General features: G+C 48.0%; 5 protein-coding genes across 5 annotated transcripts; 3 read left to right on the top strand and 2 right to left on the bottom strand.

Moving 5' to 3' along the window:
- Positions 1-140: 140 nt before the first annotated feature.
- On the top strand, positions 141-1,177 carry EDB91DRAFT_1176415 (translation initiation factor SUI1). The gene is made up of 5 exons (XM_041320388.1): positions 141-278; positions 332-439; positions 500-621; positions 673-751; positions 804-1,177. The coding sequence occupies exons 1-5, from the start codon at positions 215-217 to the stop codon at positions 1,019-1,021; spliced, it is 591 nt and encodes a 196-aa protein (XP_041169233.1). The 5' UTR covers positions 141-214; the 3' UTR covers positions 1,022-1,177.
- A 479-nt stretch (positions 1,178-1,656) lies between these two features.
- EDB91DRAFT_1176412 (uncharacterized protein) lies at positions 1,657-2,864 on the top strand. The gene is made up of 3 exons (XM_041320387.1): positions 1,657-2,077; positions 2,136-2,255; positions 2,307-2,864. The coding sequence occupies exons 1-3, from the start codon at positions 1,718-1,720 to the stop codon at positions 2,451-2,453; spliced, it is 627 nt and encodes a 208-aa protein (XP_041169232.1). The 5' UTR covers positions 1,657-1,717; the 3' UTR covers positions 2,454-2,864.
- EDB91DRAFT_1176410 (PLC-like phosphodiesterase) lies at positions 2,865-6,765 on the top strand. Its single transcript, XM_041320386.1, has 10 exons — positions 2,865-3,603; positions 3,667-4,052; positions 4,102-4,272; positions 4,318-4,819; positions 4,872-5,164; positions 5,223-5,385; positions 5,437-5,883; positions 5,933-6,066; positions 6,118-6,499; positions 6,550-6,765. Exons 1-10 carry the CDS (start codon positions 2,913-2,915, stop codon positions 6,630-6,632), a joined length of 3,252 nt encoding a protein of 1,083 aa, XP_041169231.1. The 5' UTR covers positions 2,865-2,912; the 3' UTR covers positions 6,633-6,765.
- A 148-nt stretch (positions 6,766-6,913) lies between these two features.
- EDB91DRAFT_1278698 (uncharacterized protein) lies at positions 6,914-8,023 on the bottom strand (the record flags this gene model as incomplete). Its single annotated transcript, XM_041324696.1, has 6 exons — positions 7,685-8,023; positions 7,529-7,624; positions 7,397-7,472; positions 7,142-7,340; positions 6,999-7,082; positions 6,914-6,939 (listed from the first exon to the last, which is right to left on the bottom strand). The coding sequence occupies exons 1-6, from the start codon at positions 7,732-7,734 to the stop codon at positions 6,914-6,916; spliced, it is 531 nt and encodes a 176-aa protein (XP_041169230.1). The 5' UTR covers positions 7,735-8,023.
- Positions 8,024-12,419: 4,396 nt separating this feature from the next.
- On the bottom strand, positions 12,420-13,839 carry EDB91DRAFT_1088495 (uncharacterized protein; the record flags this gene model as incomplete). Its single annotated transcript, XM_041316456.1, has 2 exons — positions 12,420-13,736; positions 13,801-13,839. The coding sequence occupies 2 exons, from the start codon at positions 13,837-13,839 to the stop codon at positions 12,420-12,422; spliced, it is 1,356 nt and encodes a 451-aa protein (XP_041169229.1).
- Positions 13,840-14,266: the final 427 nt, after the last annotated feature.

Here is a 14,266-nt window from a genome sequence, read left to right as displayed (position 1 = left end):
AAGTCAAATTTTTTTGAAGGCTGAACGAACATATTCCGAGTTTCCCTACTCCAATGTATTTTATGACCCAACTAATCAACATAGTACCAAAGGCCTAGGAACGACTATCGTGGCCGTCTATAAGCGTCTACATAGTGGTCTAGGCCCTAGGGGAGACTACAGTACTAGATCTAAATCAGCAGCGATCCCTATAAGTCACGTGTCTACTGATAGCATGTCTTCCTCAGACCAACAAGAGCCCCAGCCCGTTCGTGCGTTACAAGTCCTTTACTGCCAAAGTGAGCACAATTTTTATTACCACCTATGCTGTTGATGGACATCGTTTCTTTAGTCTGCACATTCCCTCCCGAATACTGTGAATTTGGCTCCAGCTTGACGAGATGCAAGGAATGGCTCCAGGGAGCACACTCTCAGCTTTTTGAGAAGTACTACTCAGATGGTAAGCATCGCATCTATGTATTACCGCAACAGTTATATGCTAACAACGTCGATCTTCAAGAGGCTCTCCAGTCAAAGATTGGCACCCTCAGCCTGGCAGCACAGGCGAAACTCGAGAAGGATACAGCGAAAAAGGAGGCAAAGGCTGAGGCGAAGGCGGATGCTGCGCTTAAGAAAAAGATGGTATATTCATAAGTTATCTGGATCGCACATTCGTTGCTCAAAATCGCCCAGGCATCGCAAGTGTCGATTAAACGTATTGAGCGCAACAAGCGGAAACATGTTACAGCTATCCATGGCCTTGAGGCATTTGGTATGTTTACTACTTTTGCGGTAACGTATTAAATGATATAAATTGCATGTAGACATTGACTTGAAGAAAGCTGCTAAGTTCCTTGCTCAGAAGTTCGCCACTGGGGCATCCGTCACCAAGAACGCCCAGGGACAGGATGAGATCGTGGTGCAGGGAGATGTATCGGACGACGTTATGGAGCTTATTGAAGGTGGAGCTGGTCCATTAAAGGGTGTGCCTGCGGAGAATGTTGTGATCGTCGAAGAGAAGAAGAAGAAAGCTGCAGAGTGATTAATATTGTATCGGCTGAAGTCCGTGTGGTTGTACTATTTCTTAGCGATTGATATTCCGATGATGATCCATTCCATATCCTCTAGATTGTATAACTCGTTTGTCATCTTATTCCATCACACTTGTGGAAATTTATTGTGAGCGATTTGATGCTGTGGTGTGATCTTATCGAGGGTTGGAAGTACTACTGTGGGAATTCACAGAAGTTGTCTTTGAGGTCAACATGATCCAATGACATTGTCAATGATCGACCTCCGACTCTTCTTCCGACCCACGAGGCTCTGCGAGGCTGCCTCGAGTTCATCTCGTCCTTCTCACGCACGTACTATGCTCAAAAGCAATAGGAATCGCTGTCTTCAAAGCAGATATTTATGAAAGAGCTCGCATCAAAGCGTTACACCACAGCTCAACGGAGGTAAGTAAGTCAAAGAGTTCAAGAGCACAGATGACGCACAAAAGACTATTCGTAAGGTGCCTTCCACAAAGATATTTTTTCTATTTTGGTTTACACAATCTGCAGCGGTCGCTTTGACTATGTACCTTTGATGGTTTCACTGCTTGGCTCGAGCCACCCGCATGTGTTTGTTCCGCTCTTTGAGATGCGTTGGTATAAATTGAAGGTTAGTTTTGCATGTTCTGTCGTCACCAAGTGCTCATCCCGATAATCTCTCTTCCCTGCACACATAACCATCTACGATGTCTTACATAAACCCTCTTCATCCTCCCGTCCCCAGCAACGTCCGCTCATCATACACTGCCCTTGCTGGTGCCTGCTCCACAAACCAGCCTCCCTTCGCTCAGGCTTTACCGCCGTCCCACCGTCGCCTGCCTCAGGCGCCATTGTCGAAGATGTCAACATCGCGTCGCTCTCCTCCTTGTCCTGCCGTTACATTTGATCTTCATGGGGCGCCTTCACGGGGTCTTGGCGTGCCGATGGGTGAGCTTCTGACTCGTTCAGAAGGTGCATTGGAGCGTATGCTCGTTGGTGTGAGCGATGGTGTTGGTGCTCAAATGAGCGGATCTCTTGGTTTTCGCAGAGTCAATCTCAAGATCCTGGTAATGTAACTTATATCATGAATGAATTCATGTTATCTGATGTCCGTCCTCACTTTAGTGGCCGGGGTATGAGCATCTTGATCGGAGTTACCCCCTTGATATATATACTCCAGCTGGTCCGCTCACTCGAGGGCAACTTGCCGTCCAAGTTGCACGCGCATTCGCGCGCTTCATAGAGGTTTGTCCCTTCTCCAGTCCCAGTCGTGTTTCCACTTACGGTCTCCCACAGGAGCTGCAGGGTCACCCCCCTGCTCAGCATGGCGCCAGTTGGCGCTTCGGAAATGGCGGAATTAGCTTTAATCGCCTCATTCTTTCGGCACTTTGGAACGCCTGTGATGACGTATGGCTGGCCGAGGTCATTGTCGATTTTCGTTAAGCGAAGTCGTGGACTTGACTCATTGGACATCGCCACATTCGCCTTCTTCGCATACACATCTAACACGAATCATACACATGTAGCCCTAGATATTATTCCGTCTCTTTTACTTTTACTTTTTCATCGATCATCGCCTCACGATACCCCACACTCCTCTCACAATCCACCTCTACTTATATTTACCTCCTCCGGATCCGATAGACATAGTTCAACCCGAGGGGGCCTAGGCCCTGCACTAACCATATAGACTAGAATAACCATATCGATTACTTTGTACCCTCACTCGTGCTGCCAGCGTTGCAAACGTGCCACATGTACACGAGCGCCCATCCCCTTCCGTAAAATGTTATCCGGGATTGGGCTTCCATTCCTTTGCAGTGCTCTAAACCCATATAATCGCAGAAGGCAGTACGCCATCTCTGAGCGCCAACGCTCATAGCTCTACTAGAAATACTGCGCATGCACAACGACTGTGGCTTCCTCGAAACGTCTCCCCCTAATATTAGAACGATGGGTGACCACAATAGACCCAGACCCGCTATAGAGAGGCAGATAGCTCCAAGACATATTCTGCAACGTGCCAAAGGCTTGTTGACAAGTACTGGCATACCCACGCTGGCTACGCAGGAGGCACTTCAAGTTGTGGCGCAAGACGTGTCTCCAGACACGGATACAATCTTACACACGAAGAATCTGCATGATGGGAACACGTTCGGAGATTCTATCAAGAGAGGTTTTTTGAAGGCGAGAACTCCAATTGTGAAGTCTATATCCCTTCGATCGAGGAGTCGAGATGCTCCGCGCCGTAATAGGAAGGATGGTCATTCTGACTCTGATTTATCATGTACCCCTCTTCCCACCTCAACTAGCATGTGGAGTACGCCTAGCACAGTCTCTTCTACGTCAGAAGACTCAGAACAGCAACCGACTACGCTTGTCGTGCCAAATCTACCAGGCACATCGAGTTCTACGGTCGTACCTATGCAACGCACCACTGAAAAGTTGTCCGTGGCCGACGGGACTGTCCCTTTACTGCTAAGAGAAGGAGTACAGATGACTAAAGTCTCTCCTGGAAAGCAGAAAAACTATATATTTAAACTCGATCCCGACCAAGGTCAGATCATATGGCAATCCAAGAAACTGCGGATCAGTACGTACCTCAAATTGACCCGCGATTCTCTTCTGGCGCTGCTAACAGACTGTGCCATTGCAGTTCCAATCGAGAATATCAAGGAGCTCCGCTTCTCGTCTGAAGCCCGCTACTATCGCCAACAATTTCAACTTGCGCAGGATTATGAAGATAGATGGATCACCATCATCTACATTCTCAGTGGCGCCTATAAAACTCTTCATTTGATTTCTTCAACTAAGGACGTATTCCGAATGTGGGACATAACACTGAGGAAGCTTTACGCAATACGCCAAGAACTCATGACGGGTCTTGGGCATGAAGAGATCAGGCATGCGATGTGGGAGAAACAGTACTGGACGGCAGCGGACGAGTCAGGAGACCAGAAGTTGCACTTTGATGAAGTGGAGAAACTCTGCAGACGCCTAAATATTAACACCTCGACAGAGGAGCTGAAGCGGCTGTTCAAGGTGGCGAACAACTATTTTTCCCGAGACAAAAAAGCTCATAACAGTGTAGCAAGCGGACACGAAGCGTCAAGGTTTCCTTAACTTCTCCGACTTTCGGTGCTTTGTCAAGCTGCTCAAGGCGCGCCCAGAAATCAACCTCTTGTATAAGAAACTGTGCTTCTGCAACGACGGGCTATTTGATTTTAGCGTCTTTGAGCATTTCATGCATGATACTCAAAAGGTGTGTTCTTCGTTTAATTCGGCTTTACGAAACTGATTAATTCAGTCTGCATTGTCCCGCCCTGAGCTCTTGGACCTGTTCACGCATTACGCCAAGAAACCGGATGGTGAGATTCTGCCATCCGACGTCAGCACACGATTCTCTCCATCATCGTCGAAAGGATCCGCATCCCCGCCCATGGAAAGATTACTTTCTCCCCCCCTGTCAACTTCTCCCCCGTCTGACACTGTACTCTCACAGTCCGTCGCCGTCTCACCACCCCCCATTGACACACCAGTGGCACATATAACTCACAAACTTTCCATGTCTTCTCAGTCCTCCACATTGCTTATGTCGATTGATGGATTCACCTCATTCCTTTCGTCTTCTAACAATTCAGCCTTCACTGACCAGCAAGGCAAAGTATGGCATGATATGACGCGTCCACTTTCGGAGTACTTTATATCTTCCTCGCACAATACATATCTTATCGGCCATCAACTCGTTGGTTCTAGTACAATCGAGGGCTACATCCGGGCTCTTCTTCACAGTTGTCGTAGTGTAGAAGGTGTGTGTCAATTTGCTGGATTTTTTTTGACTCATAACATGCTCCCATTCAGTCGACATCTATGATGGTGACACTGAGCCGATGATATTTCACGGAAAGACCTTCACTTCCAAGGTTCCAGTGAGAGAAGTGTGCGAAGCCATTGCGAAGTACGCTTTCGTTACATCTCCATACCCTGTCATCATATCTGCCGAAATCCATTGTTCGGTACCGCAGCAGGAGATGATGGTGGAGATCATGCGCGATGTCTTCGAAGACGCGCTTGTCAGTGCACCTGTGGAAGGATGCCCAAAGTTCGAAGTTCTCCCAAGTCCAGAGCACTTGAAGGGAAAGGTATTGTTGAAGGTAGATGTTATTTCTTGTATGGGTCGTAATCTCTAGTTAGCTTACTTGTCATCTTTAGGCAAAGAATCTCTATGTCTCAGAGAACGAATCCATCCGTACGAAAGAAGTTAGCGTCGACACGGAATCCTCTTCTACGGAAACGTCCACAGACTCTGATGTCGTTCAAGACGCCAGGGACGAACGTACGAAGTCCAGGATCTTTGAAATGGACGCTATCAACGGTGAGATACGCGCGACAAGTCCGTTTTTTCTCAAGCTCATAGATGCCGTAGAGGTTAAGGACGAGTTGAAGAAGGCTCGCAGTCTCTTCGATCGTGTTCGTGGTCATTCCCACAATATGCCTGGCATAGCTGCTCTTGCTGGGTCGGCTGCGACGACCTCCATAGCGATGTCTGAGCCCTCTGCTCGACCGAAATCCCGTGACGTCAGCAAAGTTAAGATGTCGGCCGCTGTCGTGGGCCTCCTCGTGTACACTGTTGGTGTGAAGTGCAGAGGTATCAACAAAAAAGAGCACTACGCCCCGGAACACATGTTCTCTCTCTCAGAGAAGACAGCTAACAAGGTGATCAAGCAAGGGATTATGGATCTTATCAAACACAATCGGACACATCTGATTCGAATATATCCAAAAGGTTTGAGGGTTAATTCGTCTAACTACTTGCCTCATCGCTATTGGGCGGCGGGCGCGCAGCTCGTGGCTATCAACTGGCAGACGTTCGGTACAATTTCAAGATTGACTATTGTCGATCGATACTGATCGGCCTTTAGATCTGGGTTACATGATCAACCATGCCATGTTCCAGCGCAACGGACGAGCGGGCTACGTCTTGAAGCCTCTGGCCCTCCGTACACCTGACAAGGAAATGCTATTGCGTCATACCCAACACTCGCTTGACATAACGGCAAGTTATTCCTCATTGTACTTGAGGCGAGCAATGCTTATGCTTCGACAGGTCATCTCCGCACAACAGCTTCCTCGTCCGAAAGACTCTCTCGGGCACGAAATCATGGATAAGTCCATGGTGGACCCATACATCGAAGTCTCTATCCATGTTCCGGAATGGGCTCACACCCCGTATTCCCAGTCATCCTCTTCTTCTGCAACACCTTCACCCTCCTCATCTGGCTCTACCGGGAGACTACTGTCCAGACGCACCAATGCAGTCAAGAACAATGGCTTCAACCCTGTATGGCAGGAGGCACTAAGCCTTCCGTTCGACTGTGTTGGGGACATGTTTGACTTGATCTTTGTACGCTTCGCGGTGCGCAGGGATGGCGAAAATGATGAAGAGCCGATCGCTGTCTATTGTGTCAGCCTTGGAAGTTTGGCGATGGGTCAGCACTTTCAGGTTTGTGGCGTGACTTTGTATTGACATCATCTGCAGGCTACCGGCATCTCCCCCTGCACGACACGCAACTCTCCCAGTATCTCTTCTCCACTCTTTTCGTAAAGTGTGCTGTCAACTAAATGCTCCTCACTTTACTTCATCGTATATCCATGCCTCATTTTCAAAAAGTTACAAGTGGAATATATATCACGCAGCAGGAATAGACTTCAGACGTCATTAATTATATCGTAGACAAGATATATAAATAAATTGCGTGCACACTGCACTCCATTACAATTCAGGAATAACGATGACACGATGACTTCCAATAGCATGCAAGATGATGAAACAACATGACAGTAGATGAAGGATATAAGCAGGTTGATATAGATGAATAGGCTCTAGAATTGTTCGGTTTGTTCTACTTCGGTGGAGGAGTTGGCGGACCTGGAAGTGGAAAAGTTAATATAGCCTGACTGTATAATTACGTGTGCACGTTGACGTACCGAAAAGACCGGGACGTGCAGCAGGCACCACAGGCCTGGGCGAAATAGGCGCAGGCATCGGTGCTGGTGCATGAGCAGGATTTGCTAAGAAGTGGAGATCATTTCAATCACGAGGTGTGAATCAGAAGAGACATAACACATACGCCTCCATTGAGCCCATGCGGGCAGATTTGGCTTCGGAGGTTCAATCGCAGGAACGGGAACTGGAGCAGGAAGGCTCTTGGGAGCTGCCTTCTCTCGTTTTTGTGGTTTGTGGACAACTCGCCAGGCTGGGCGGGCGGGGCCGGTTAGGCCTTCTTCTGGAGGGGGGGAGGCTGCAGGAGGAGGAGGCGGCGGCGGGTCCTGGGGCTACAAGCACATCAAAGACCAGTGACGCCTCACGATCTCATAGGACTCACTGGTGGCCTCCAATCTGGAGAATATTCACCTCCAGCGCCATGTTTGGATTTCACCGCCATAAGCTCGGCGATTTCGCTATTCGTATTGGCAGTCAGTTGTATACATTTGGCAGATAAAGTGTGGAGGCGTACAATTGAAGCTGCCTGCGCTCATCTCTGAGCTTCCCTACCTCTGCAAGCAAGATACGAACCTCACTCGCAAGAGCTTTACTGAAATCGTTGAGGTATCTGGTGTGGCATCCGTGAGTCCTCTAGTGTCCCTGCTCCGCAAAACGATAGTGATCTCACTTGGGAGGAGCGCCATTGTAGGGAACTGGGACGCCTTTATTAGAGGACATGGTTTGAAGGTCTGCAGCAATGAGTTGGAATGGGGGCTGGGATTATGGCTTTCTGACAAACGTTCGGACGCGTGGACTGGAGGCAATAAGCTGGGACAATACACGAGGCAAACCGCCTGGAACAAGTAACTGACCACTAACAAAAACGAATGTACCAGATATTATACTATTCAGCAGTGCGACAACTGAGTTCGACACTCACCAACTACTATGATTCGATGATTTGATGCGAACTCTTAGAAGATTTAAACAGAGACAGTACTTGGACACGGGGAGGGCAGATTGATTTCTGACAAATCCGATGACTTATCAATAAATATTCGAATTTGGACTTAGCAGGCACTAATTGGATTTAGCAAAGGAAAAAGAAATAACCAACCACACACGGTGAGCACACTCATCTCAGAGCAGCTGTGTTTTTAGTCGCACCTTAGTAGTTGTTCGGGTGACTGACTATGAGACTCTGGAAGTCCCTCAAAACTCGGATGCTCATGCGAATCTTGAAACGTTGGTGAGTTCGAACTTCGAAGCCCCCTGTGTTCAAACTTCAGACCCCCGTGGAGGTTCCTCGAAACTTGGGTAACCTCATGCGAACCTTGGACCGTTGCTGAGGTTGAAGCCTGACATGTATCTGATATAGGGTAGCCACCGTGTTCAAACATTCAGACTCTGGAAGTTCCTCGAAACTTATAGGGTCAAAATAGAAATAGGTTTCAAACTTGTGAAAAAATATCTTTTGGCGGGCTGGTACATATCATAGAGGGTATCGATAGGATGGATATGAGCCAACAATTAAGAAAAACGGCGGTTGGATTGTGGAGATATGTTCAAAATACCGATATTTGAGCCAACCTCCCATATCACGATAATGCTGACCTCCGGAAGGTCTGGGACCATTCCCAATCGATTCACAGGCCTCAAATACCTTAGGATCAATGTTTGCAGTATCGGTATTGAGGTGAAATACCGGGATAGTGACATACATGAGGTCAGGAGGAGGAGGAGGACCTTGTATATCTCAGGAACACGATTTTTCCAGGCAATTCTGGCTTTACCATCGTGTTCAGAGGGCTCAATAGCCCCCAGGAAAAATGCTTTTGAAGGACAGGCTAGTCATATGAAGTCTAGAAAAATCGATCTTTGGGTGGGGCAGCATGACCTGGGTGGACAACTTTGGAACATGATTTTTAGAGCGAAATCCGGCTCGACCAACGTGTTCAGATGGTCAAATAACCTCTAGAACGAGTCCTACATAAAGCCAAGCAAGCCATATGAAGGCTGAAAAAATCGATCTTTGAGTGGGGGGTGGATGACAGGGGCAGCCAACTTTGGAACATGATTTTTAGAGCCAAATCCGGCTCGACCAACGTGTTCAGATGGTCCAATAACCTCTAGAATGAGTCCTACCTAAAGCCAAGCAAGCCATATGAAAGCTGAAAAAATCGATCTTTGGGTGGGGGAGCATGACCTGGGTGGACAACTTTGGAACATGATTTTTAGAGCGAAATCCGGCTCGACCAACGTCTTTGTATGGTCCAATAACCTCTGGAATGAGTCCTATCTAAAGATATGCAAGCCATATGAAGGCTGAAAAAATCGATCTTTGGGTGGGGGTGGATGACAGGGGCAGCCAACTTTGGAACATGGTTTTTAGAGCCAAATCCGGCTCGACCAACGTCTTTGTATGGTCCAATAACCTCTAGAATGAGTCCTACATAAAGACAAGCAAGCCATATGAAGGCTGAAAAAATCGATCTTTGGGTGGGGGAGCATGGCATGGGTGGACATCTTTGGAACATGATTTTTAGAGCGAAATACGGCTCGACCAACGTGTTCAGATGGTCCAATAACCTCTATAATGAGTCCTAGCTACAGCCAAGCAAGCCATATGAAGGCTGCAAAAATCGATCTTTGGGTGGGGGAGTATGACAGGGGTGGTAGTCAACTTTGGAACATGATTTTTAGAGGCAAATCTGGCATCACCAACGTGTTTGTATGGTCCAATAACATCTAGAACGAGTCCTACTTAAAGATAAGCAAGCCATATGATGGCTGAAAAGATCGATCTTTGGGTGGGGGAGCATGGCATGGGTGGACATCTTTGGAACATGATTTTTAGAGCGAAGTCCGGCTTGAACAACGTGTTCAGATGGTCAAATGCCCTCTAGAATGAGTCTTACCTGAAGCCAGGCAAGTCGTATAGAGGCTGAAAAATTGATCTTTGGCTGGGACGCTATGATAGAGACATCTGGTATCACCAGTATAGGTATAGTACATCGCAAATTTACAGACATAGAAGCCACAGATATGTTCCTATGGTCATAGTAAGTGAGAGGAGGCTGGAACTATTGTCATGGTATTCTGGCATATCTATATGTTCTGTTGTGTGATCTGCCCTATATACTGTAGTGAGATTCTGTATGCTTTATAAGGGCCAGGTTGAAGTATAACCATTTGATGACTGTTCAAGTATGGTGAACTACTTGGTTTTTAAGGATGGCTTCTTCTTTGCTGGTATTGTCAGCTGTCGTAGGTTGGTTGTTCACTTTGTGCGCACCGGCAGGGATGGAGGTGCTATTACCACCCCACAGTATATTCCATCCACATCATCCGGAGATTCTTGCTGGCATGGGTTACTTGTCGTGTGAACGACACATCTGACACTATTGTGATTCATGAAATTTCGTGTATTGTGTTTGCTGCCCGTGGTCGAGTGTAATTTACAAGACAATAGAGGTACAATTCTGGGACTGGCAACGTGAAATTCCTTTCTTTGGTAGTTGTCTGCGTGGCCGACGTAGCTTATCCTGTTGTGTATCGTCCTCCTGCTCAGCCATTCTGCTGCCTTCTATCGATGTCGACCGTTCCTCGATATGTCGATCCATATGTGGCCTATGAGGCGTTCTATGCTTCACAGTCCATGATTCCTGGGGATTCCAATCCAGGATGCCGGAGTTCACGATTCGCTGTAGCATATCAAATCTGTCTTCCTCCTCGTGAATCTCATCCTCTTCAAATATATCGTGTGCAGTGCTGATTGCTTCATTAGTGGGGACGTGGTGCACCACATCCGCTTGGGCTGGCAAATGATCAGGTACTGGACTTGTGGTAGCACATATGATACATTTTCCACCGGAATTCTGGACATTGCCAGTGGATGTGTCCACCTGAATAGTCGCAAAATCTACCTTCTGCTTGCTACCTGCAAGTGTCATGAACATGAACATAGGGGTCAAGCAAATGTACCCATGACGCTGCACAACTCGCTTTCTTGGCCTGCCCTGTCGTCCTTTATTTGTTTCAACATGATCCCTGTTTGGACCCACAATCCCAGTCCAGAATCTTGGACTTCATGATTTCCTCTTGAATGTCGCTGACATTGTGTTCCTCCAGCAGACTGTATGTATGTGCTGTACTCAAGTCTGAGATTGCCCCAGCATCCTAGAGTCCACACATCATATTCCCGTCACTTTACTGTCCCTGTCTTCATAGCCTCCGAATTTCTTTATCCATTCCATCCCATTGTTCAGCTCCATGAAACTTGGGCCTTGACATGATTAGGGTCCGCACGAATCTGTTAATCGATCCTAGGTATGACATGACATTATCCTGGTGCTTGTATCTTGCAACCCCATTGTTTGCTGATCTGCTGATCCGATCATTCTTATTTATACAAGACAGATCATCGCTCCAACACTGGGAGACCCATTTTCTTTGGCCGCTCGACCTTCTGTATATCGTCCTGGTTTCCACATTAACCTTCATGTCTATCCGACCTTCAATTATTAGCCGTGCATCCGATGCAGAGGGTAGAAGAGCATTACCTCCCATGCATAGTGGTCACCCTAAGCTGTGGAAACTCAGGCGATGCACGTTATTGGAATGTATGTTTCGCTCTGGCACCTGGCAGCGGTTTTCACTTGCTCAGTAGTAACTCGTCCCTCACAGGGGTCTACCATGCCGATGAAGACTCTGATGGCTCAACCAACGGTACCCTGATCTATGAAATCGTGCTCTTCATAGGCAGGGGGTGGACTAACGGAAGCGGGTAACATTCACGGGTTTGCATCCTGCGCTTCATGCTAGGGTCCCAAGGTTTGAAATAAAATTGTGTTGATGAAAAATGGATGGCATTAGGTTAGTTAGGTTAGTTTGGATCGTCGCCCCTGACGGCACCCTGATCTACGAAATCGTGCTCTTCGTAGGCAGGGGGTGGACTAATGGAAGCAGGTAACATTCATGGGTTTGCATCCTGCGCTTCATGCTAGGGTCCCAAGGTTTGAAATAAAATTGTGTTGATGAAAAATGGATGGCATTAGGTTAGTTAGGTTAGTTTGGATCGTCGCCACTGACAGCACCCTGATCTATGAAATCGTGCTCTTCATAGGCAGGGGGTGGACTAATGGAAGCGGTTAACATTCACAGGTTTGCATCCTGTGCTTCATGCCCGCAAGCCAACGACAAAGGGGGCCATGGTTGCCTTGCAATTGAGTTGTATTGCATGTGGCAGCAGTTCTGAATCTATCTGGGATTGTCACGCCAAAGAATGAAACCATTAGCTGCCATTCAGGTTCATCTGGTATATGAGCACTTGGACAGCGGTTTTGCGTTCCCAAGTTCGTGCAATGGTGGGGCCAAGGTGCTATTCACAAAAATTATCAATACAGTACATCCACATCCATCGCTCATTCCGCAATATCTTCCAGTGGGGTCATGGGAAATGGTCTCTGTGAACGTGGTGGAGGGGGGACTCTCTTGTTTTTCTTGGCCATGGTCATTTTCTTCTGAATTTCCCGCCGCTTCTGTCTCTCTGTCTTTCTCCGCAGATTGCCATCAGCGTCGAAGGGTTGAGAGTCCATGAGGTCAGCTGCAAATATGCGTTTACCCTTGATCAGCTTCATCGTGCGGCGTGCTCTTGGGGCCCTCTTCTGACTCTCGCCTCCCCTTCCAATACAATCAATCTTGTAGAATGTGGGATTAGTCATGAACACAATGGCATTGTTCTTTTGCATCCACACTCTTGCACCGCTCGCAGGAAGACAGTGAAGATCCGAAAATACCTCGCGTAATCCTTGTTTCAGCAACTCTTGCTGATCCTCATCCATTGCCTTCATCGTCCTGTGAAATTCTGCGATGTATCCATCTCCCTCCCACAGCCCAGACCACTGAGTATTGTCCTTATGGGCGGCATCAGGGTCGGGAAAGAACAGAGTGCACCTGTCCAGGAAGGGCCTCGACTTCGGGCCCATGCGACCAGGAGTGATGCCCATACTGTCATGCAGTCCGGCATTGCATGCTTCGAATGTGACTGCAGCAAGAGTGTCATCGATGCTAGTGATCGTCCAGCACTTCATGGCCTCCTGAAGTGAGTTTGGATGGGGTCTGATGCCCTTGAAGATTTCGGGCGTGAGCATCAACCACATGTGCCTGGTGAACATGACCACCAAACGTCCGACGGAGAGTTGAGTGTCGGATAATCTGGGCGACCACATCCAGGGTCTCATGATCATTGCAGGCGAGTTGGCAATGGCTGCCTTGAGTCGAGTCCATGTTGGTGTGCGACCAAGAGGATAATCCTCCAGTTCCGACTCGGTGCTTTGCCATGCGTCCATTCTTCTCACTGCCCGGTCCCTTTGAGCCTTTGCATTTACGCCCATGAGGGCCAGTACATGCACGTCATCAATTTGCTGCACCTCATCCAGGCAGGTGTCGCTATTGATATCGAAGTCCTGCAAGAAAAACATTCCTGCGGTTTCGAGGATGTTTCTGTACTCGAGGAGGGCAAGAGATTCGCGGACATGAGAGTCGTAGACGATAGGAGTTGATGTGGTAGAGCGAAGCATGTGGTTGAGCACTCCAGTGAGAACGCCAAGATTTGGTGGATTCTTTTTGACGATGGATATCTGGGTCCTCTGAATCTCCCGTACCCGTCTCCTCAGAAGCTCGAACCAGATCTTAGATGGGATCCACAGGACTGGATCTGATTTCAGGTATTCTCTGGCCTGCATGACAAGAATCGCCCAAGTCATTCTACAGTCGATGATGATTGGAGTGTGTGTCACTGACCTTCTCTTCCACATTTTCCAGGATTGATTCTGGCTGCATGTCCGCTCACCCTATACTCATCCCTGACACCATATGTTTTCTCCTTTGCAACCCTCGACGACCTTGGCGATTTCGGTGCATTCAGCCATGTATGATGGGGACAGCTTATAGGCGTCACTGTCGGATGCGAAATTCACTTGGTTGCTGTTCGTTCGAATCGAACTCATAGTCTTAGGTTGTTAGGTGCTCACTGCAATGCCGATGTGCGTCTGCTGGATCTCTCCTGTTGCATCTCGGCCTGCAGCGCTCCATATCTAGACAGCGTGTTGTGATGATGTATCCCCTCTTTTGTAGCCTCCTGTTCCAAATGATGCTTCCAGCGCGTCTAAGCGCCACACTCCTACGAGTGGGACGTTCGGAGAGTGGGGCGTGAATGAGACTCCCACATCTACCAGCAGTTCACCATGACTCCGGCTCATCATGTATT

Source organism: Suillus paluster (assembly GCF_016628075.1).
Source record: "Suillus paluster strain FC165 chromosome Unknown EDB91scaffold_201, whole genome shotgun sequence".
In the NCBI taxonomy this organism is placed as follows: domain Eukaryota; kingdom Fungi; phylum Basidiomycota; class Agaricomycetes; order Boletales; family Suillaceae; genus Suillus; species Suillus paluster.
This window is presented reverse-complemented; position numbering and strand designations above follow the sequence as displayed.

Bases quoted from the DNA above. Each gene is read 5' to 3' on its own strand.
- EDB91DRAFT_1176415 (XM_041320388.1), top strand. From the start codon at position 215: ATGTCTTCCTCAGACCAACAAGAGCCCCAGCCCGTTCGTGCGTTACAA. The intron at 440-499 runs GTAAGCATCGCA...TCGATCTTCAAG, and splicing joins TGAGAAGTACTACTCAGATG to AGGCTCTCCAGTCAAAGATT. The intron at 622-672 runs GTATATTCATAA...AAAATCGCCCAG, and splicing joins CTGCGCTTAAGAAAAAGATG to GCATCGCAAGTGTCGATTAA.
- EDB91DRAFT_1176412 (XM_041320387.1), top strand. From the start codon at position 1,718: ATGTCTTACATAAACCCTCTTCATCCTCCCGTCCCCAGCAACGTCCGC. The intron at 2,078-2,135 runs GTAATGTAACTT...TCCTCACTTTAG, and splicing joins GAGTCAATCTCAAGATCCTG to TGGCCGGGGTATGAGCATCT. The intron at 2,256-2,306 runs GTTTGTCCCTTC...GGTCTCCCACAG, and splicing joins CATTCGCGCGCTTCATAGAG to GAGCTGCAGGGTCACCCCCC.
- EDB91DRAFT_1176410 (XM_041320386.1), top strand. From the start codon at position 2,913: ATGCACAACGACTGTGGCTTCCTCGAAACGTCTCCCCCTAATATTAGA. The intron at 3,604-3,666 runs GTACGTACCTCA...GTGCCATTGCAG, and splicing joins ATCCAAGAAACTGCGGATCA to TTCCAATCGAGAATATCAAG. The intron at 6,500-6,549 runs GTCAGCACTTTC...CATCATCTGCAG, and splicing joins CCTTGGAAGTTTGGCGATGG to GCTACCGGCATCTCCCCCTG.